This window comes from Epinephelus fuscoguttatus, linkage group LG8 (assembly GCF_011397635.1).
Source record: "Epinephelus fuscoguttatus linkage group LG8, E.fuscoguttatus.final_Chr_v1".
In the NCBI taxonomy this organism is placed as follows: Eukaryota; Metazoa; Chordata; class Actinopteri; order Perciformes; family Serranidae; genus Epinephelus; species Epinephelus fuscoguttatus.
In genome coordinates this window covers 10,272,187-10,295,393 of record NC_064759.1, presented here as the reverse complement: position 1 = coordinate 10,295,393, position 23,207 = coordinate 10,272,187, and the positions used below count along the sequence as shown (strand labels likewise).

Below are 23,207 nucleotides of genomic sequence, written 5' to 3'. Positions count from 1 at the left end.
TTATATTATAGGCGGTAAAGTCTTACAGTGATTCATTTAGCTGAAACATCAGTGTGCTGAAGTGCAGTCTCACAGAGCTGTTTGCATGACTTCATTTTGCTATCTATCAACCACAGTTTGTTTTCCTTCAAGACACCATCCCTGAGATATTTCAAACATGTGTAAACATCCAGTAGGCCACTTTAACAATGTGCCAAGATTCACCCTATGTGCTCATTTTACCTTTATCTCCTTCCCACCACTGCCTTACATCTGAAACACAGGGCAGCAGTAATGAAGTTAATGTTGCACTGATTCAATGATCTGTACGTGTTGCATCAAGCCTGAAAACTTGTGCTAAGTTTTGCAAACTGAGACATTGTTGTGAAAACTACGCAGCCATTAAACACTGTCACAGGATTAAAAGCAATAAGACAAACTGGGCAACACTTTACATATTTAGAAGAAGAAGATACGCTTTATTAATACCCGAGGGGAAATTCAATTTTTTTCACACAAGCACGAAATAGACGCACATACAAAAAAGGACCTCTACATGTATTCAATGGAGGGATGTCAAAGTGAGGAGGCTGCCTTGGGCAGGCACCCTGGGCAATTGGGGGTTCAGTGCCTCTCCAGCTGCCAGTCCACGCTCCATCCGTACGGGGACTTGAGCTACCGACCATCTGATCCTAAGCCAGGCCCCTATGGACTGAGCTACTGCCACCCATGCATTAATATATACACCAATACTTCTTAATGTATTTTAATCGTTATCCCTGCACAGCCACACACTCATGAGCATCTTCAACTATTAAACCATCCATATACGTTTGTCTTTCTTCCAGAAACTTCTACAGATATTTAAATATTTTATTAGTGTCTAAATAAGGCCATGTAACTGACTCTACCCTGTCACTGCATGCTACCACAGAATGAGCTGTTTGTAAAATTAATAGATCTAAATATACATCTCAGTTAATTAGAAGGTGTGCACACAATGACTTATTTTTACATGTTGGCAGTGCAGAGCAGCTGAGTTCACAGTCACCTTGGTGAACAGGTTGGACCGTCTAATGAGTCTGTTACACATTCAGAGGAATCCAAACAGAAAGCTCAGTTCCTGGTTGGCATCCTGGTTGTGGTGAGGAATGTGAGCGAGTCATGTGGCATCGAGCTGCCTGCTCCTGACTGAACACACGCCTCTCTATCAGCACTTAATCTGACAAGCAAAGCATTGAGATACAACATTTTCCATACGTGTGCTGCGTGTTTATTTTTAGACAACCACGGAAAACGAGACACTTAATATGAGGACACCATGATTCAGCGTGATGTGTTTTAAACAGGAAACAAAGAGCAATAAATACACAGTAAACAAAAGCAAAGCTGGTTTCATAACAGTGTGGCTAACATGCTGAAACAGGTTTGGCTTTAATTTGATCTTGTCCTGTTTTAACGGACACCTAACACCCAAATCCACTGTCTGCAGCACACACCAGTATGTGTGTGTGGTCACCCATGAATAGTGGGGCTGGGAGTGGTGAGCACAGTCATCCAGCCACCGTGGAGCATGCATGTTATTTGCATAAGGTGTGTGCATGGTGAGCACACAGAGCCACTGTTAATGTCTAACACTTTGAGACAGATTAGAATTAAAGGAGGGGAGACGTGTGTCAGGTTTCACTTTGAGGAATAGTTTGACATTTTGGGAATCAAGCCTATTTGCTGTCTTGCAGAGAGATATATCCTCTTTGTTTTGTCATCTCCATGAAGTCACTACACCCTGGCACTAACCTTCTGTTACAAAAAATAAAAAGTCAATTTTACACTTCCTTTTTTTTGCACGGATTAAAACAAGATGTAATTTAATCACTGAGCTTCAGAGGTGCTGGCAGCTGGAGTTTGTCTCCTTTAGACAGAGCCAGGTGAGTCGTTTCACGGTCATTTTTATGTTCCCCAGATTTATATGGGAACATGATAAAGGGTCCCATGTACCCAACTCTTATAGCACATTATGAGAGCCTGAGAAAGATGTTCCCCAGCTCACTTAACATGACATGGGTCAGGTTAGGGCAGGGGTTTTCAAACTTGTTGTGCCCAGGCATCCTAAAGGGCACACCAAAATCTCAAGACACCTGTATTTACATCTGTGCACAATAGCTTCTAGAACACGTGGTATCACTCTTATCACAATTTAAGACAGGTAGCTTTCATGATACTGTCCACTGACAGTTTTTCTCTTCTCTTGCAGTGGTAGGTCGTCATCGCTGGATCTTTGTTGTAATTTGCTCCGTACAATAAAGCAATCTATTGTCCCACTCACTGCTTTGTCCTTTAAAATAATATGATACCTCATACTGGCTGCCAATCAAAGCTTTTGATACGTCACACATTTATAATTCCCATGTGCGAATGGTGACAAACAGGTTCCCAGTGAAGGTTATTTAAATCAAGGTTATTCGCCTCAACATACTGACACAGCCGATGAAAAATGAATTCACTTCTTGTATAGACAATAGAATATTGCCATACTAATGTGTGGTTATTAAAAAAATCCCACAGCACACCTGAATTCTTATCACAGCACACCATTTGAGAACCACTGGGTTAGAGGACTAATATGCCCCTGATGAAACTGTACTGGCACAGGTCTTTGTCTCAATATAGCTGTACTTTCTGTTTCTGTTATTAATTGCAGCCCAACAAATTATAAAACTATGATAAGAATGAATTAATGAAATGAATCAAAAGAGGGCTAACTTAGGGTTAGAGCCAGGGTTAAGTCCCATTTATTAACAGGTGGTTAGGAGGTCAGGTTAAGGTGAGATATCCATAACAACTGACTTTTCCCATCTTCAAACAATTTAAGGTTGGGGAAAAAAAATCTTCAGACACACTCCTACTTGTCAATTTTAAACTTACATCTTCCTATATAATGACGAAAACTCTGTCTGTGTCTGTTCCGTGTTTTTCTCCTCCCTGACTTGGTCAATCCATGTGAAATTTGGCACAGTGGTAGAGGGTCATGGGAGGATGCCAATGAAGCAATATTACATCAATTGGCCAAAGGGGGGCGCTATAGCAACCGATTGAAATTGCAAACTTTGAATGGGCATATCTCATGCCCCGTATGCTGTAGAGACGTGAAACTTTGCACAGAGATGCCTCTCCTCATGAGGAGCAAATTTGCCTCCAGAACCCATAACTTCCAGATATATAGATTTTCCACCATTTTGAATTTTTTGAAAAACACTTAAAATCGATCTCTTCCTAGGAAGTCTGAGCGATCTGCATGAAACTGGGTGAACATAATCTAGGGACCAATATCTAAAGTTCCCTCTTGGCAAAAGTTGGAAAACTTACTAAAACTGAGCTTCTGTAAGGCAATGAATATTGCGGAGGGCGTGGCTCATCACATAAAGGTGTATAACATCTCAAGGGTTTCACCCATCACAACGCAACTTTGTAGGCATATGACCACACATAATCTGAGGGGACCCCTCCATTATTGACCCCATCAAACAAAATGGGGGCGCTAGAGAGCTAATTTCTTATCTAGGCCTAACTGCCATATGGATTTTTACTAAACTTGGTAGATATGTAGAACAGGACGCCTCAAGGTGACTGGAGAAATTTAACTCTAATTGGTAACTGGGTGGCGCTATAACAACAGAAAAATGCTTAAAAATGGCAATCGTACTATCAAATTCACAAAAACTCTGTCTGAATACATTGCTCTTCTTAATGTGTTCAGTTGACTTATTTAATCTGCAGTTTCCTATGACCTGTATCCCAAACACACACCATGTAAAACTGTACGTGGGCAACTGTGCACTCAATGGGTATGGACTAGTTTTAATGTATTAATGGCTCTTTGTCTGATATGCCTTGATGTATTAATATGCAGAGTAACTATTTTAGGGATAAAGAGTGACAAGAAAGTGGCATGAACACAAGAGGAGAGTTAATGTGTCCTCACAGAATACTGAACTGGGGAACATAGACTCCTCCTGTTTCAACCCAGTTCCAGTCATTATGCTAAGCTAAGCTGAGCAGCTGCTGGTGGTGGCTTTAAATTTACTGCACTCAACAGTGGTGCCAATCACCTCCTCTAACTCTTGGCAAATTTATTTCCCTAAATGTCAAACTATTCCTTTAAAGGAAGGCAATAAATATTTACAGCAACAAAAACTGCATCATTTTAATGAAAGTAATCGAGCAGCACATTTTAAGTGAGGCAGTTGAATTTGTGAGCAACAAAACCAACCTTTGCCCAATTCAATAGACTTAGAAGTTTCGTTGGCTAATGTTGGCTGTTAGCGGTATTTAGATGGATGCTGTGTAGCTGGCTTCAAGACTGTCTTCTCTTTCGCTGTGTTACTGTTACACAACACTTTACCGTCATCGGCAAAAGTCACAGCCTCACTTTAAATGTTATAAATGTCCAGATGACTGTGATTTACAGAGTTAAAAAGAGAAACTATGATTAGCAGTGCAATCTTTTTGGTTTATTAAACTGAGTGGTTATAGAAAGGCTCCAGGGTTTGATCGAGGATCTTTGAGATTTCTGTATCTGTGGGCAAGCCAGACTCCAAGAATCTGAAAGGAAGGATAAATGAGTATCAAGTCTTCTGACAGTGCTTATCTGTCTAAATATCTACATCAGCACCCATTTCACACACAATTCTTTCTATTCACATTCTACTGACCTCTGTGAAGCTGAAGAAGAGTCCGATACCACCCACAAACCGCAGCACCTCTCCTGCATACTCCTGGATAGTGTTCGAGCAAGTGTTACAAGTCGGCGGAGGATTTCTGTGAAAGCATCTCTACAGGAAGTAGTGGAGAAAATTCAGTTCCAGAGAAGCGGTCATGCGAATCGAGATCAAGTTGCTGATAAGAGGAAAAAGGAAATAATAGTCCAGTCTGGTTTACTCACAGCTGCACAGGTGCCATTGTAGGAAAATGAAGAGAAGCCGCAACAGTTCAGTGTTTTCTCGATGTCCTTTTGAGTGTCCTCCGATTTGTTCCATCCAACCTCCAGCAGATTGTTCTGTGAATGAAAAATCACAGTCTGGTTGTGTCTTTGTTTATTTGAAAAGCATGAGAAAAGGCAGAAGGATCAGCATGAATAACCACATTTTAAAAAGTATACTACAGCATGTAAGGCAAAGTTACTTTTATAAAATGTTTATGGATGAAAATTACTGCTGTTGCATTTTGCTGCTGTAGATGTTTCAGGTTGTGCTCATTTTAACTCCTTTATATCCTGTTCGGTAGTTTAATCTACAGCGATGCATCATATTCCATAGGATCATCATGTGTTTGTAGCGTGGCCGTCCTCTGACGACCATGTATCTGTAAACAGTCAACTTTTCACGGTGTCAGAAAAACAGCCCTGTTTTCAGATTTGTGACGATGCATTTTCCAGCTGACCCAAGAGGGTTTTTAAAAATTGTACTTCTCTTAAGAAGTAGTGTCAACACCTAAATGAACACTTCATCCTTCAGTTCAATCACAAACAATTCAAAATGTTTTCACTGGACAGAAAGGGGATGAGAAATTATAAGCTGAAATTAAAAGTACAATACTGACCTCTGTAATGTAGCAGAGTAGGAGTATAAAGTAGCATAAAATGGTTTAGTACTTGAATTTGTACTTGAAGGGACACTTCACATGCAAAATGACCATTTGAATATCACTCACCACATTATCTTGAATTTGTAAAGAAAACTTTGTCTCGCATGCCTCCACGGTGAAGAGAGAATCCAAAAAAGGCCAACATTCATGATGAATCGAAGTCACAAAAACTGTATAAAAACATTCATTTACAAACTCTCACAACTCCAGTCCAATGCGCAGTGCTCAGCTCATACGCACATGCGGGCCAGGCATGCTCAGGGAACGCTAGGCACAAGTGTTTAAATAGTAAAGTTTTAATGGAGAATGCAGGTGTTTGGAAAGTACTGAGCATAACGACTGGATAAATGAGACTTGGATCTTACTGCATGAGCTGTGTGAGAGTTTGTAAACAGACATTCTGATATAGTTTTGCTGGTGTTGACTGCGAACCACGTTTACTCCAATTCATAATGAATGTTCGTTTTTGGATTCTCCATTTACCGTGAAGGCATGGATGGATTACTGAACAGGCCTACCAGGCCCAGGGACCCAAAGTGCAAGTGAAGGCCCTCATGGCCCCCAAAATGTCACTGATGGACCAGGAACAAATACAAAAAGACCACAAAGAGGTGCAAATTAACAACAAAGGGACACACAATAACTACAAGGTGATACAAAACAAGTGAAGAGGGACACATAATTACAACCAAGAGGGGAAAAACAACCTAAAAAGACAAACAAATAACACTCAAAAATACCAAAAGAAACCCACAGGATTTCCTCAAAGAGACACAAAACTATCAAAAAGAGATGCAAAATGCTTACAAAGAGACCTCAGACGACCAAACAAGACAAACTGTCCACAGAGAGACATAAAGTAGCTATGAAAAGGGTCAAAACAACAACAAAAAGGCATCAAATGACCAAAAAACTCTCAAAATGACCTAAAGAAACCCACAGAAGTTCCTCAAAAAGACACAAAATGACCTAAAAAAAAAACCAAAGTAACTATAAAAGGGGCAAAACCAAAAAAGACATCAGACCACCAAAAACACTAAAAATTACCTAAAGAAACCCACAGGATTTCCTCAAAGAGACACAAAACAAAAGAAGATGCAAAATGCTTACAAAGAAACCTCAGACAAAGACAAACTGTCCACAGAGAGACATACAGTAGCTATAAAAAGGGTCAAAACAACCAAAAAAAGGCATCAAATGACCAAAAAACACTCAAGATGACCTAAAGAAACCCACAGAAGTTCCTCAAAGAGACACAAAACAACCAAAAAGAGATGCAAAATGCTTACAAAGAGACCTCAGACGAAGACAAACTGTCCACAGAGAGACATACAGTAGCTATAAAAAGGGTCAAAACAACCAAAAAAAAGGCATCAAATGACCAAAAAACACTCAAAAAGACCTAAAAAAAAACCCACAGAATTTCCTCAAAGAGACACAAAATGATTTACAAACAGATGTCAAACAACCAAACAAGACACAAACTGACCTCAAAGAGACATACAGTAGCTATAAAAAGGGGCAAAACAACCAAAAAAAAGGCATCAAATGACCAGAAAACACTCAAAAAGACCTAAAGAAACCCACAGAATTTGCCAAGAGGCACAAAACAATTACAGGGAGACACGGAATGACCACAAAGCAACACAACGTAACCATAAAAGGGGCAAAACGGCCAAAAAACACTGAAAATTACCTGTGGCTACTCACTGAATTTCCTTAGACATGGAATAGTTACAAAAAGACAAAAAGTAACTCAACGTAACCATAAAAGTGACTAAACAACTAGGGCTGTGCGATATGACGATATATATCATGTGACGAGAGAAAAATGTCTATCGTTTCATATTTTGCTCTATCGTTTATATCGCTGTGACGCAAATTACACTTTGTACGGCAATATTTTTCATCATTTGGAGTCTGTCCATCTTTGCACGGATCTCATTGATTGCACTTACAGTAACATAACGAGTTTATATAACTCCGCTGTCTGTCTCTGCTGCGCTGCACAGGGCTGCGCTGAGAAAGAGCAGACAAGCAAGACGGCGACAATAAATGACAGCAAAACCCATATTCAGACCAAATCAGGTGGTGCGGAGTACAGCCTCAGTGTTGAGCGGAGGTGTGTGGGCATGTTTGTGCTACTTTTTATTCATTGGATTAAAATGTGCTATATCGTGATATGTATCGTTATCGGGATATGAAATTACCTATATCGTAATATGAGATTTTGGTCATATCGCCCAGCCCTAAAAACAACCAAAAAAGACATCAAACGCCCAAAAACACCTAAAGTACCTAAAGAAACCCACTGAATTACCCCAAAGAGACAAAAAACAACCAAAAGAGACACAAAACGATTACAAAGAGACATCAAATGACCTCAAAAAGACACAACATAACAATAAAAAGGGGCAAAACCACCAAAAAAACCCACTCAAAATGACTTCAAGAAACCCACAGAAGTTCCTCAAAGAAACACAAAGCAATTACAAAGAGACACAAAATGACTTTAACAAAAAAGAGGCACAATCACTACACAGTCTGTGTGTGTTTCTAGTCCTATGTAGGAGAGGTGGTGGGGCTTTTTACATGTGTGTGCCCAGGGACCCACTGCCTCATGGTCCACCCATCGGAGTGAGTAATTGATATACAAATGGTCATTTTCTGGGTCAAGTGTTCAGTACTTGAGTAAATGTACTTAGTTACATGCCATCACTGGTGATGTATGCAGACAGTAAACATACCTGTTGGTCTTTATTCAGGGTCAGACAAGCACAGGACACGGAGAACTGCACGACGAACACTGTGAACAGGATTATCATGTACTGGAGCAAGTTTAGGAAGTTCACACTGGATTTAAAAAAAAACAAAAAAAACACAAAAACATTCTGAAATCTCACAAGAGGCATTAAAACACAAATCGCAGCAGGTGAGAGGAACAAAATCCTCACAGAGCTTTGGGGTTATTTACTTTTCATTCAACAACCATCAGAAGGTGTGAGACGACTCCCTGCACTCCTACAAACAAACCAAAGGATACGAAGAAGAGCAGGACCTGGTGGTGCTTCACAGCACCGCACAGCCCCACAAAGGCCACCAGGAACAGGAAGATGCCCACGCCGATGACCCCCGCCACCACCCTGATGCTGGAGACCAGGTCGAACCATTTCCCCCAGGCGGCCACTCCGATCAGCAGGAGACTCACCAACTGAGCACAAAGGAAAGCAATGTTGAGAGGAGGGGAGCACAGTCGATGTCACCTTTCTCATATAGCAGCTGCTGTCCAAACTAAAACAACATTCTGCTTTTGTAAAGCAGTCACTAGAGTGCAGTGTCAGTTCAGTTTCTTTCAAATCTCTCATCTCTCAGGCCACGTAAAGGAAAAGAAAACTCCCGTTCCTTAACAGTGGAGGCCTTATGTCCTCTGAGAGAAGACTGCAGGCTTTACTCAGCGCTGAAAAAACTACTTTGACTTCTTCTGCATGTTTTTTTGGTGAAAAAAACCCAAAACTTCAATCTGTGTCTTTATGGATTGGATGTCCAACTGTTGATGTAAACTACACTGATCAGCCAAAACATTCAAACCACTGACAGGTGAAGTGACACATATTGATCACCTTGGGTTCTGACATTCATGTGGATACCACCTGACATGCTCCACCCACTGAAACACCAGTGCAGACCAGGCAGCCTTCATTATGGCAACGGCACTCCCCACAACAGGACAATGCACCATGCCACACCACAGAAACTGCTCAGGAATGGTCTGAGGAACGTGACAAAGAGCTCAAGGCGTCGACCTGGCGTCCAAATTCCCCAGATCCCGATCTGATCAAACATCTGAAGGACGTGGTGACACCCCACCTCACAACCCACTGAACCTAAAAGGTCTGAGGCCAACGCGTTGGTGCCAGACACTAAAGGACACCCTCAGAGGTCCTGTGTCCATGCCTTGACAGGTCAGAGCCAAGTCCAGTCCAATGAGGACCCACCATGGATCGGGGGTACCTATGGGGTACCAGAAGGTCCCTCAAATGTTAGATCAGATTGGTATCTAGGGTATTTGGAGGCCAGGCTGATGCTCTTTGTCCCATTTCTCATGTCATTCCAGAGGAGTTTTTGTGGTGTGGCATGGTGTATTGTCTTACAGGGGGGTAACTGCTATTGACAAGTGTTGTTGCCATGAGGAGGGGTACTTGGTCTGCAACAGTGTTCGGGTATGTGGAGCGCATCAAGTAGCATCCACATGAATGCCAGGATCCAAGATGATAACAAGATGATCAATGTTATTCACTTCACCCACCAATGGTTTTAATGTTTTGGCTGATTGGTGTATAAGATGTGGCAGTAAAGGACAGCACTGTAAAGATGCTAATACAAAATGATTGTAAGTAGAGTTAGTACATTAGTTAGGGCATTTTGGGTCATCAGCCGTCACTTTAATGTTGCAGCTGGTAAAGTTGGAGCTCATTTAAATGCTTTATATACTGCTGGGTAGTTTAATCTATAATTTTACATTGTTATTTAGTTGATTATATTTTGTGTTAATCAAAAAATAAGTAAAACAAGTAAGTGATGCAGAATGCAGTGGAGTAAAAAGTACAAAATTTCCCTCTGAGAGGTAGAGGACCTGAAACAAGCAACTGTTTACAAAGCATAGTTCTGCAACGTTCTAAAAACTTGTCAGTTCACATCAGTGCAACTAGATGAGACGGTGTATCACCTCTATGCAACAACTCTCTGTACTTCTGTTCAGATTTGCAGCTTTTCAGGCTTATTTTGTGGCTGAATATAATTTGTAGCTTCTTAAAATATGAATGAGGATAGTGTTAGAGATACTGGCTACAGCTGGCACAGCGTGAGGACGGAAACAGAGGGACGGAGCACCTGCCACAACAAGCAAACACACCATCTGCGGTCATTTTGACTTGATCAGACATCACTACAAGCTGGTTAGCTGCTGATACAGGTGACGTGCTTTACGTTCTAAAACCAGCCACCAGCAATTCGACCAGCTGAGTTGTAGGTGACACCATCAGCCGACTTGAGTCGAGTCACGAATTTTTCATGTGAACTGGGCTTCAATTTTAATGAAAGCAGTTGCAAAGTATTCTGTCTCTACTCAACACTAATTACTAACAACTGCTACTATCTTTAACATCCCAATTCAAAACGCATCTGGAAAAAACCTTTCTAAGTAAATCAGATGCCAGAGTGCCTAAAATAAAGCTTGTTAATGAAATAAATTCACAGCGGAGGATGCCCCTGACCCCCCACAGAGGCCCAAGCTCAAATCCTTAGAACTGCCCCTGCACCCAACCACTGCAAATTGCAGTTAAACTAGTATTTGAGCTACTTAGAGTTAACAGCTCCCCAACTCTGTTCACGTCTTATTCTGTCTGACTGACAGTCTCCAATCAAAACACTTTCAGTTCACAATCATGTACGACAAAGAACAAAGCATCAGATCTTCACATGTGTGAAGCTCAAACCAGCAAATGGTTTGAAATTTTGCTTAACAAACTATTATTCAATGATACAAATACTGGCACATTCATTTTCTGTCAATCGACTAATCGTTGCAGCTACCATCAAATTTTCTTGGGTCTTCTGCTACGGCTGAGAACTTTTATAAAAATGAATATGTCTCTGAGATCCTGAGTCCAAGGCAACTGCTAATAAAACACACTAATTTAAATTAGATGTTTATGTTTACATTTTTTGCACCTATATTTAAGTATGCAGAACAGGAGGCAAACTTCTGCACATACACAGCAGCTCCAGAGTAACTATAGAAAATAAGTCATGGACATGGTAAGAAGTAAATGACTCAGGTGTAGGCTATAATTTAAAAAAATAAAATAATAATAAAGATTCCTAGAAATTTCCACTTAAGTAAAAATAGTCTGATATTTGGCACATTGTTACACAGTTTCTGATTTATGAATGAGATATTTCCCTGGCTGGAAACTGCAGCCAGCACTGGCCCTGAGCTGGGCCTAATCACTCACCACAAACACCTGCCTGTTTCTCAACATGGAAGCTGCTCAGAGAACAAATATTTCCACCTCTTTTCGCATTAAATTAACAGATATAAAGACTAAACACTTGCTGCCTTTTAAGCACTTATTTCTTCCATCAGTTTACTGTAAGAGCCGTAAATTCATACTTACAACGTAGAGGATGTTGAGAGCGCAGAGTGCGTTCTTGGTGCAAACAAACCCGCCGCAAACCATCGCTGTTCACCGGAAGAAGTCCTTAAAAATATAAATATATTTCTTATTTCCCACTGAGACTGAGTCAGTCTCGAGGCTCTCCGGCTCCTTGTGGCTTCTTGTCTGCAGGTGGAAACCAGCGAGCGTTTCCTGAACTGAACCTGCGCGCTGATTGGTCAGTTGCCTCTATCGCCCATGAGTCACCTCTTCATGCAGATAATTGCTTTTCTATCGTCAGCTACTAATTAACCCAGATCTCTGAGTCACGGGGAGAAGGTCACTGACTGTTGGTCCTACACGTCGTTTTATAAACACATGACGAGGTGAAAACACAGGACATTTAATCTTTTTACAAGTGACAGTAAACTGAAAAACAAGTGATTGCATTAGTTTAAATGTTTGTTTGTGTTTACTTCTCTTGATTTACAGATGCTTTTTCAAATGAAAGAAATACTTTTTCACACTTTATGATTAAAATTTATAGTCTCTCCCACAGGTTTTCTTTTTCTTAAGTTTGGAATTTGCATTGCAAATTTTCCACGTCATTAAAAAGAGTTTTATGTCGCCATCTGCTGGACAAACACTGATACAACACATTGTTGATCCATGAATATAATAATAATAGCCTAATAATAATAATAATAATAATAACAATATCAATAATAATAATAATTTTATCATTATTATTTTATTATTTATTTTTATCTTTTAACCTATCTAACCTTAATTAAATAGTAACCTATTTATTTCTTTATTTATTTTGTTTTTTTTTAGCGTCGGTTGATAGTAACAAGTCATATAAAACCTTAAGAAGTGCAGTTTCAGTGCTGTGTTTTTTCTAAAATGAATAGGTGTTGCTGGCCTTGGTTGGTAAATTTAGATCTTCAGAATAACTCCGTTGGATTATACATGAAGAGGAGAACCATGAGTCAGCAGAGGTCATAAGTGTCAGTGAGTTGCATGAATGAGGAAAACCCCATGTTTATATGTGTGTACATCTTTACTTAATGTCAGGATTCATGTAGTAGGTTGTGTTTTCTGTCAGAGTGTCTAAAAAAGTTCAGAGTTCAAGATTTCAATAAGCAACAAGAATATTGTGGCTCACATACAAAACAAGAAGGATAGGAGACAGTTATCCCTCGGGCCATACCACTTCAGGAACATGTCGGCAGAGAGATTTCCTCTGTTGTCCACCAAACTAAACTATGTCTGCTTTGTGTTTCAACATGCTGAGAGGCAAATAAATGTCCTTAAAAACAAAACCAGCTAACTAAAAAATTTTTTGTAAGGAGTCCTAGGAGTGATTCAGTGAAGTTCTCAGAGCAACTCTGAGCAGGGAAGGGACAGAAACTTTTACATAGTGAGGAGGTGTGATTGACTCCTGTTGCTAGGTGTGATGCATTCTTTTAACAGATGTGATTGGTTGTCACACACATGCCAGTTATTGAGCCTGCAAGGTGTGGACACCCAGTGGAAATGAGATGACCTGCTGACTGTGAAAGTGTTGTCATGGTTACTGTGGTCACTCTGCTGATGGAAGGTGGAGACAGACTGAAGCATTTCATTTAGGCCTACTCACTGTCATCCAGCGTTTGGAGAATATTTCTCCGACCTCTCTGTGTCTCCATCATTTTCTCCTCTGCTTAAGAAACTCTTAACCCTCTTTAAGGTCTAAGATGCTCTGTGAATAACTTTTATCTTTACAAGGACCTAGTGTCACATGGACCCAGTGTCACAATGACAAGAATTTTCTTAGAATTCCGTCACTAGGAGCAACTCTTAGCAGCAGGAAGCTTTGTCAATACGGCCCCTGGTCTTTGCTCAGTGTGTGCTGAAACTTTGTTCCTGTCAAGAAAAAAAAAAAAAATCAACATCCCCTAAAATAAAAACAACTTCGTCATTCTTGCAACATTTTGCTGCCAAAAGAAGAAGTGCAGGTCTTGTAACCATTCGGTCCCATTCGAGTCGGTTTCTCTGTCTCTGATGCAAAACCAAGCTGCACTCACAAAAGCATGCATTTAGACCACAGCGGTGGTTTGAGTTTCATGATTCTGTTTCTGAGACGAGGTGAAAACTGTCTGTGACAAATCTGATAAGATGACGGGGGAAGAACTGCATTATGCGACGGTGACTTTCAAGACTAACAGTATGTCTAAACACGGTGAGTCATGTACTCTTTTTTTTTTATTGTACTTTGATGGTGTAGCTGAGTTGCTGACAGAGGTGGAAAGTAACTAAGTACTTTTTCTTGAGATACTTGCATTTACATTTTTCTATCCCCTGTTACTTTAAACTTCTACTCCACTTCATTTAAAAGGGGAATATAATATATTTTTACTCCTCTCCTAAACTTTGACAGATATTGTTACTATACCCAGTTTTTTACCAGTTTGAATTAGCATTGCAACACCGAGGTGGTGCCAATAACAATCAATAAACATTATATTTGATTGATTGATTTTTTTTCAAGTATCAAGTATCTCGGGGTCTTGTTCACGAGTGAGGGTAGAATGGAGCGTGAGATGGATCAGCGGTTTGGTGCAGCTTCTGCAGTGATGCAGGCGCTGCGCCTAACTGTCATGGTGAAGAGGGAGCTGAGCTGGAAGGCAAAGCTTTTGATTTACTGGTCCATCTACGTCCCAACCCTCACCTATAGTCATGAGCTCTGGGTAGTGACTGAAAGAATGAGATCGCAGATACAAGCGGCCAAAATTAGTTTCCTCCGTGGGGTGGCTGGGCTCAGCCTTAAGGAGCTCGGACATCCAGAGGGAGCTCGGAGTAGAGCCGCTGCTCCTTCAAAAGAGGTCAGTTAAAGTGGTTCGGGCATCTGATCAGGACGCCTCCCGCTGGAAAAAGCGTTGCTGGGGAGAGGGACGTCTGGGGTGCTTTGCTTGGCTTGCTGTGCCTGCGACCTTGCTTGATAAGCGGATGAAAATGGATGGATAGATGAATCATGTCATCATTTTTAAAGTGACATGGTAAACTACTCTAAATAAAATACAGTATTTGTGTTAAATCCATTCTTCTGAACCTTTTCAAGTCTTAAGTCCTATCCTAAATTTACTCTTGAGTTTCTTTAGGAGCAGTGTGTAAGATTTACAGGCATTTAGTGGCATCTAGTGGTGAGGATTGTGGATTGCAACCAGCTGAAACTTCTAATGGTTAGAATTCCTTCAGTGTTCATTGTTCAAGGGGTTTTTACCAGGAGCTGAATTTTCGGCAGCGGTCTCCTGCAGTCCAAACCACACAGATCGGGGAATTTAAACCTGAGGCTAAAGGAAGTGGCGGTACCGAGGTTGTTTTACATCATTCTAAAGCACAAATAAGCACGAATAAAAACACCCACACCTCCACACAACCCTGCAGGGAGGTGCTGCAATGGCGGATTTTGTGTGAATTCAGCTGAAGCGTGTGCTTCATCCTCTCCATTTGGCTTCTCTTCTGTGTGTGTGTGTGTGTGTGTGTGTGTGTGTGTGTGTGTGTCTCAATCTCGCCCTCGATCAAACAAACACAGACCTGCAGCTCGTACCAGCAGAGCAGAGGAGAGACACGGCTGGCTGCTATGTTTTCATAGAGTCCTGACCTCAGGCTGCTATTGGCTGGGAGCTACACACCATTTCTAAAAGCTCCAAACTAAGAAAATACACACAGAGGGCAGGTTCTCTGCAGATACAGACACCACACACACTGCTAGTGGGTCATACGTAAGGAGTGAGAGGAGTTACCTTTGTGTGAGTTCACATATTGTTTTGTTTTTTGTTTTTTTAAATTCCTGCATAGTTTATTTTTAATACTCAATAAGATAAGCAAGGATGTCAGCTGAGTAGGGGGTCCCTTAGTGTGGTCCAGGACACATGAGTGTACACACTGCTGACCACATGTGGCCCAGAAAACCTCCAAATGTGATCTGAGCTATCAGATCTCAAGATGCAGAGAGGACGCACTGATGCATTAGGTGCATATACACCTGTACTAATCTAATCTAATCTAATCTAATCTAATCTAATCTAATCTAATGTAATCACCCAAGACGTATGTTAATACCAGATGTAAACAGGCTGTTTGTGTCTTTAAATGCAGACACTGCTGACCAGAACTTCAAGTTTTCATTATCTTTGCTTCTTGCAGAGAAACCAACTGACCTGCAAATAATCTATGACGACGTGACAGCATGGGAGGAGCAGACATCCAACACAAATCCTGCCATACCAGGTTATTTGTGGTTTATCATGACTAAAACAACATAGAATATGATAACTATTTGCTATGAATTAGAATAATAATTTGCCTTTACTCTTGTTTTTAATAGAAAATGAAAAGAAAGCTCCACCGTGTACTTGGCTTCACCTGCTGGCAGCATGTATGGGGATTATTTTTGCCATCTTGGTGTCCATCGTTGTCAGCATCCACTGTAAGTCTGCCTTCTTGTTTTCCAGGACTTTCAAGGCAGTTTAATAATAACAAGTGGGTACAACAGCAACTGTTTCTTCCCTGACTGCAGTCAACAAAGTCATGTCAGAGCAGCACCGAGAATACATCAACCTAACAGCACAGAATCTGCAGCTGAGGACAGGAAACAGCGACTTAGAGAGACGGATGAAGGATCTGATCAGAGAGAGAGACGGACTCAACTGGACCATCTCAGTCATCCTGGAATATGAGAGCTTCCCAGTGAACTTACACTGTCCACAGAGAGGTGAAAACATTTTCGTGAATGGTGGAATGTCACTAAGAAACTTAAACAAGTACTATAGGCCCACTTCAGTACAAATCTGAGTATTTCCATCTTATGCTACTTTATGTTTTTACTCCACCACATCTCAGAGGGAACTATTGTACTTTTTATTCCATTACATTTATCTGACAGTCCAGTCTCACTCCGAAGTCGTTGAAATCCAGCGCTTGGGCAGTAACTTTCGGCATCAGACACTGGCGAAAAAAGCTGTCCTTTAACGTCACCAGGGAGAGCAGTGTTCACACCTCCCAAAATTATAAAGTCAAACCCTGATCTTTTTTCCTAAACCCAACCACGTGTGTTAGTTGTTGAAGGTAAAAAACATCAATTCATGGTGTTGTGCTGACATAGAGCGTTTATTTTGAAAGAGACTGTATGTAAATGGTAAATTTCCTGTGAAAACGGAAGTGTATTTTGTAAGAATACAATGCATGTAACAGGCAGAACTTGACACGACGTCCCAGAACGTCAACAATCAATGCACTAGCTTGACTGGTTGGCAGAGGCATACGGCCAGGAGGTGCAAATTCTACTTTTATAATATTTATTTTTTAAATAATAGGAAAAAAATGTGATATGATTTTGTTTTGTCCTTCTTGTTTACCAGTGTGTCAACCCTGTCTGGACGGCTGGGTGCTGTTTCAGTCAAACTGTTACCTGTTTTCAACCTCTGATTATTCCTCCCGTTGGAAGAATTGGCAGGGAAGCCAAGACCAATGCAGACAAACAAATTCAGATCTGGTGGTGATTGAAAGCCAGGGAGAGCAGGCAAGACTGATCTCTTTTATGTCCTAAATATTTTATGCTGTGTTTTTAATTTTTGCATATCTCTTTTCATGTGTGTTTTTCATCTTTGTATGGCAGACTGTTGTGCATCTTTTTGTCCCATATGTGCTGTAGAAATCATTGTATTATCTTATTATAGCACAGACACAAAGAATTTTTTTTTCGTAATTAAAACCCATTTCACAAATTTAGGAATTCATCAATAACCACACAAAATACTACCATGATGACAAGCACGGCTACTGGATCGGTTTGCACAAGATGGACACGTGGATGTGGGTAGATGGAACCAACTTCACTGTGATGTAAGCACAAAACAAACCACACACACACTCAGTACGTTTACATGGACAGTTTAATTCCACTTTTAATCGGAATGAACGGCCATTCCGATTAAAAGTAGTCATGTAAACGGTCATTCCGATTGAAAAATGGTCATTCCGATTGAAAATTAAATCCGATTAAAGGGGGTGGTTTATTCCGTTTGTCATTCCGAATGAAAGAATTTTGTGTGCATGTATACACTCATTCCTCTTTAAGTTCATTCCGGTCTTTCTGCCCATGCTCGTTTCCTTGCCCTTCTGGTGCGATGACGTATATAGCGCGCATAGCAACGTGCTGCATAGCAACGGGCTGAGCTAGAGCAGTCGGACTCGTAGCACTCACCGGTTTCCATTCGCCACAGCACGGTCTTCTTCCTCCCTTCTCCTGCTAAACAGATGAAGCATTAGCAGAACAAGGTTGCTGTCGTACTGCTGCTTTAAGAATATAAGCAGAACACGCCCGAAAAAGGCACTAATAACGGCGCTGTCAAGCATCTTGTTATCCGGAGCGAGGACTACAGTGTTTTCTTCCGGTAAACGTAAACACGTAACATCCGCCCCGCCCCCTATCCAATCAGAAACCTTCCCTGCCCCAAACCTTGCTCAGACCTGAATAAAGGCGATTGAACTGATCTCCCGTGTAAACCCTCATTCAGAATGAATATTTCTCATGTAAACTACCTGGAAACACTTTAATTCCGAATGATTTCATTCAGATTCATTTCATTCCGAATGAGAAGCTATCATGTAGCCGTAGCCAGTGTCACTCAAAAGATGCCACATATGTCTCTTTAACCTCAGTGAATCATGACTGCAGTCATTCAGACACACGACTTCATCATGATTCCAAACAAACAAGAGGACTGGCAGCCTCTCCCATCCTGTACACTGCATTTTACAGTTTGTGTCACTGGGTTGTTGAGAAATGTGACCATTAGGGCAAATGAAGTAATGCTCGTCCTGTTTCTTTGATTGACAGATGGTAAAATGAGTAAGAAGCACGTAGACGTCAATGAGTGACACCAAAGACAAAAACTGTGCTGATGGTGTCACCTGCAACTCTGCGGCTCGTTTTAGAACGTAAAGCACGTCACTTGTTTCTGCAGCCAGTCAGCTTGTAGTGAAGTCTGCTGGTCAAGTCAAAATGACCACAGACAGCGTGTTCACTGGCTGCGGCTCACCTGCGCGCGCACACACACACACACACACACACACACACACACACACACATTCTCACTGACTGATTAAAGCTGCAGTAGGTAGAAAGCCTGAAAACGGTTGATTTTTGAGTCTCATCTGAGTTAGGTTTTGTTCGTCTCCACCCTGAGCCCCTCCTACCAGACGAGCACGCGAATATTTTATCCAACTTGGTTATATTTCTCCCTCTCTGGGAGCCTCGGCTCTCCCTTGCCGCGCAGCAGCCCGCCCCATCCCTCCCTCGCGGCCCCGCACATACTCCCGAGGTTCGGGAACGCGCATATGCAGTAGAACAGCCAATAGGAAGGCAGTGGTCTGAGCTGACCTTTGATTGGTTGATGCACATCGGCACGATACTGATTCTTTAGAGGCTGAACACAGAGCCATGGTGAGGTGCAGTAACCTATTGTTTGTCTCAGACCACTTGATTTACATTATGCTTAGAGCAGACGTGGCGCTAGACTTTTTCGTCGCCTGTCATTTTGACCGACAGGGTCATAAAAATCCGGTCATAATCTATTTTTACCGGTCATTTTAATTTTCGTTTTTAAATGATAGTAAAGATATTCAAAGACATTTAGTTTTCATTCGTTCGTTTTTAATAAATCCAACAAGCAAATTATAAAGTGTGCATTAATAAGGACATGAACAAAAAGATGAACAGACATCCACACACCCGTGCCATTAGGTTTCGCCCTGGACACACCGGACGGCACTAACGCGTCCGGTGTGTGGGCATTATGTAGTTATGCCTGAAGGCTCGGTGACACAAAATTAAAATTGTAATGAAGTGATTATGGTATTGAAAAATGTGTTCGATTATGCACTGTTGTGTTATTTGAAATTATAAACACGGTATTTTCTCCTCACTTTCCTCAGTGCGTGCTGTTATTTTATTTTGAAAATTGGCTGGATTCTCTCGTCTTTTCTGTGTCCGACTTCCTGTTTGGTATGATCCTCTCTATCCAGCTTGACAGAAGCGCTCGCGGCTTGCGTGAAAAATAGACCAGATGCCGAAGTGAAGTGCTGCCTCCGCGGGCGCTCCGCTCTGCTCAGCGGCCTGTGTGGACAGTCACATAGGTTAACATGGGCGCTGACTGAAAACTGCCTCCTCTGCTGGGCACTGCGCTTCGGTTCCGCGTCCAGTGTGTCCATGCCGTTATGTCAACAACGCTACATGAAGCAGAGGAATGACTTTTTCTCTGCAGTGTGAAAACGGCAGTCACTTAAACCACTGACTGCGCACTCTGCCGCCAAGTGGGCAGGGGTGGTAATTGCAACCGGTCAAAATGACCGACGGCCTTCAGATTTCCCGGTCATTGTTGTAAAAAAAACGGTCAATGACCGAGAATATCCGGTTAATGCAACCCCTGGCTTAGAGGATATTATAACATTTTTACTCAATTATACCAAAACAATGTTGCCTACTGGAGCTTTAAATGGCGCTGGTTATTTATATTATTGTGGCATATTTATTATGAATACAGTCCATCTGATGCTTATTTTGTTTCTGTTTTTCGCCGTATCATCAAATGCAGCTGTAGCCAGTATCTCACTATCACTATCCTCATTCATATTTTAATCTAAAAATTATATTCAGCCACAAAATCAACCTGAAAAGCTGCAAATCAGAACAGAAGTATAGAAAGTTGTTGCATAGAGATGATACACCATCTCATCTAGTTGCATCGGTGTGAACCGACAGGATTTTAGAACGTTGAAGGTAGTTGCCTGTTTCAACTCAGCGCATCACAAATCTTTGGTCTGAACTGGACTTTACTCTCAACAATGAAGCAAATAAATGCATTTCCCAAAATGTTAAGCGGACAAACAGATTGATATTATGTAACTGTTTTCTTTTCTTTCTTTTTTTTTATCCAGGTACTGGAAAACACAACAAGCTGGGAAGCAGGCATCTTGTGCTCTCACTCTGCCACAAACAGATCCTCTGGCCAACTGGGTCAAAATGAGCTGTAACATGAATAACCGCTTTATCTGTGAAACAAGAGCTCTGATCAAACCAGATTAGGAATCAGATGCATTATGAAAATAGGTTACACAACATTTAAGATATATATCTATCTATGAAAGTTGTTTTTTGTTTGTCAAAACTGATAAATGTTGCCTTTACTGTTTTTTAAAACAGATAAGTAAGCTTAAGGACGTTTTTGTTCTTTTCTAATTTATTCACCACAGTTCTGCAGAGCGTACCTTTGAGTGATACTGTATGTGGCATATATGGCCTGAATATATATATGTATATATTAAGACCCTGACACACAAATCACCAAACACCACCAGTCAAAGCTAGCCCATCGGTTAGCTTCTGCTGCCCTAGTCTGTGCGCTGTGTCCTGCACCATTACAACTTGTCACCCTGCTGTCACCCCCTGTTGGCTGTTTTTTTTTTTTGGTCAATTCAGCATGTTGAAACGGCAGCCAAGCCTGTCGGTGAGAGGGATACTCTGATTGGCTGTTCAGCTCAGCACATGATAAAAGAAATGGTGAGGAATGTAAACAATCAGCTAAAGTCAAGAGGGAGTGAGGTCAAAACAAACTTGTTACATAAGGTCAGATTATTTTTCTTTAGGTACAAGCAGAAATATTTTGTGGTGGTTTGTGTTATTTTGCAGTGGCGCACAATAAATACGCTTTGTTCTGCCAGCATCGGATTGTGTTCATTTGCTAACTGCCTAACTACCATCAAGACAGTTTTCTGGTTTCCCTTTTTGAATAGGGAGTACAGACTACTGCCATCTGCTGGTGTGGAGAGTTATTTCTTCAAACACAGGCGCAGAATATATGTGCTAGCTGACCGTCGGTTGGAATTTTTGAGGTGTGTTCATATGCAACTCATTTGGCTGAGACACAGTGATGTCCGGTGACGCAGCAGGAGACCTTCGTTGCAGCTAGTTCTCTGAGGTTGGTTTGGTGTGTCTGGGCCTTTAGAGAGATAAGAAAGCAAAGTCAATAAAGAGAATCTATCATCTATCTAGGCCTACTTTGTGGTGCGTAAATGTTTTAATCTGTTTATATTCCTTGGACATACATGTACACTCAGTGGCCACTTTTTTGGGTACGCCTATAACCTGAGTTGGAGGTGACACCATAAGCCGGCTTGAGTCGAGCTCAGACAGCCAGTTCACACCGCTGCAACTTTTCTCTGCGACATTCTTAAACTGTTTCGTCTCGTCACAAATCTTTGGTCTGAACCGAGCTTTTGATGAGAAGATACTACTACTAGATGACTACTATGTTCATGTGTGTGTCAGTTAAATATGAAGCTAAAGTCAGGAGCTGATTAGCCTAGCTTAGCACAAGGACTGCAGACAAGGGGAAATGGCTAGCCTGGCACTGTTTACATTTGACTGGACTTTTGCATTTCCAGAAAGTCTCAGCCAAGAAATACTACCACACATAACAGGAACAGCGCCAGGCTTTGAAGCCAATTTTCATAGTGGTCAGACAGTAGTACTGCAATTTGCAGGGTCTGTCACGTGATGCCACTGGGCCCAAAAAGACTTTTCCCCATAGACAGGGCAGGCAGGGTACACCCTGGACAGGTCGCCAGACTATCACAGGGCTGACACATAGAGACAAACAACCACTCACACTCACATTCACACCTACGGGCAATTTAGAGTCACCAGTTAACCTGCATGTCTTTGGACTGTGGGAGGAAGCCGGGGTGCCCGGAGAGAACCCACGCTGACACGGGGAGAACATGCAAACTCCACACAGAAGGGCTCCCGCACCCGGGATCAAACCGGCAACCCTCTTGCTGTGAGGCGACAGTGCTAACCACCACACCACCGTGCCGCCCAGTCTCAACCAATTTTACAATAAAAAAATAATAACAATTTTCTCTCCCTGTCCCTCACTCACTCGCCTCTTCCTCTGTGTTTCTCTCCTTGTCTCTCGCTCACTCGCCTCTTCCTCTGTGTTTCTCTCCCTGTCTCTCGCTCACTCGCCTCTTCCTCTCCGTCTTCTCTCCCTGTATCGCTTTCTTTCTTTTTCTATATTTACATTTTTCTATCGTCTTTCCGGTTGTAACTCGCCCTTCACGTCTCTCATCTGACTGTACACAGAGTTGCAGTGCTAATCAATTGCAATTTGAGCAATTTGATTGGCTGGGTGGCATCATGTGGGATGATTTAACTCGCATGCAATTGGACTGTGCGTTTCCTGATCAGCTAAACCGGTGCTGTAAAGACAAGAAAAGTTGCGCCGGTTAAAATAGAAGTGTCCCTTCAAAATTTAAATTCCCATAATTATTTACTGGTTATAAGTCCAGGTCTGTATAGGTCGGCGTCTGGGTCCGTACTCA

The 23,207-nt window shown here is 41.6% G+C and overlaps 2 protein-coding genes across 2 annotated transcripts; one reads left to right on the top strand and one right to left on the bottom strand.

The window, feature by feature from the left end:
- Positions 1-838: 838 nt before the first annotated feature.
- On the bottom strand, positions 839-12,005 carry tspan13a (tetraspanin 13a). The gene is made up of 6 exons (XM_049582868.1): positions 11,799-12,005; positions 8,666-8,833; positions 8,370-8,450; positions 4,922-5,035; positions 4,692-4,811; positions 839-4,581 (listed from the first exon to the last, which is right to left on the bottom strand). The coding sequence occupies exons 1-6, from the start codon at positions 11,859-11,861 to the stop codon at positions 4,507-4,509; spliced, it is 621 nt and encodes a 206-aa protein (XP_049438825.1). The 5' UTR covers positions 11,862-12,005; the 3' UTR covers positions 839-4,506.
- A 1,780-nt stretch (positions 12,006-13,785) lies between these two features.
- Positions 13,786-21,851, top strand: LOC125892697 (C-type lectin domain family 4 member C-like). Its single transcript, XM_049582848.1, has 7 exons — positions 13,786-14,001; positions 15,969-16,052; positions 16,150-16,251; positions 16,342-16,536; positions 17,183-17,343; positions 17,554-17,666; positions 20,763-21,851. The coding sequence occupies exons 1-7, from the start codon at positions 13,938-13,940 to the stop codon at positions 20,908-20,910; spliced, it is 867 nt and encodes a 288-aa protein (XP_049438805.1). The 5' UTR covers positions 13,786-13,937; the 3' UTR covers positions 20,911-21,851.
- Positions 21,852-23,207: the final 1,356 nt, after the last annotated feature.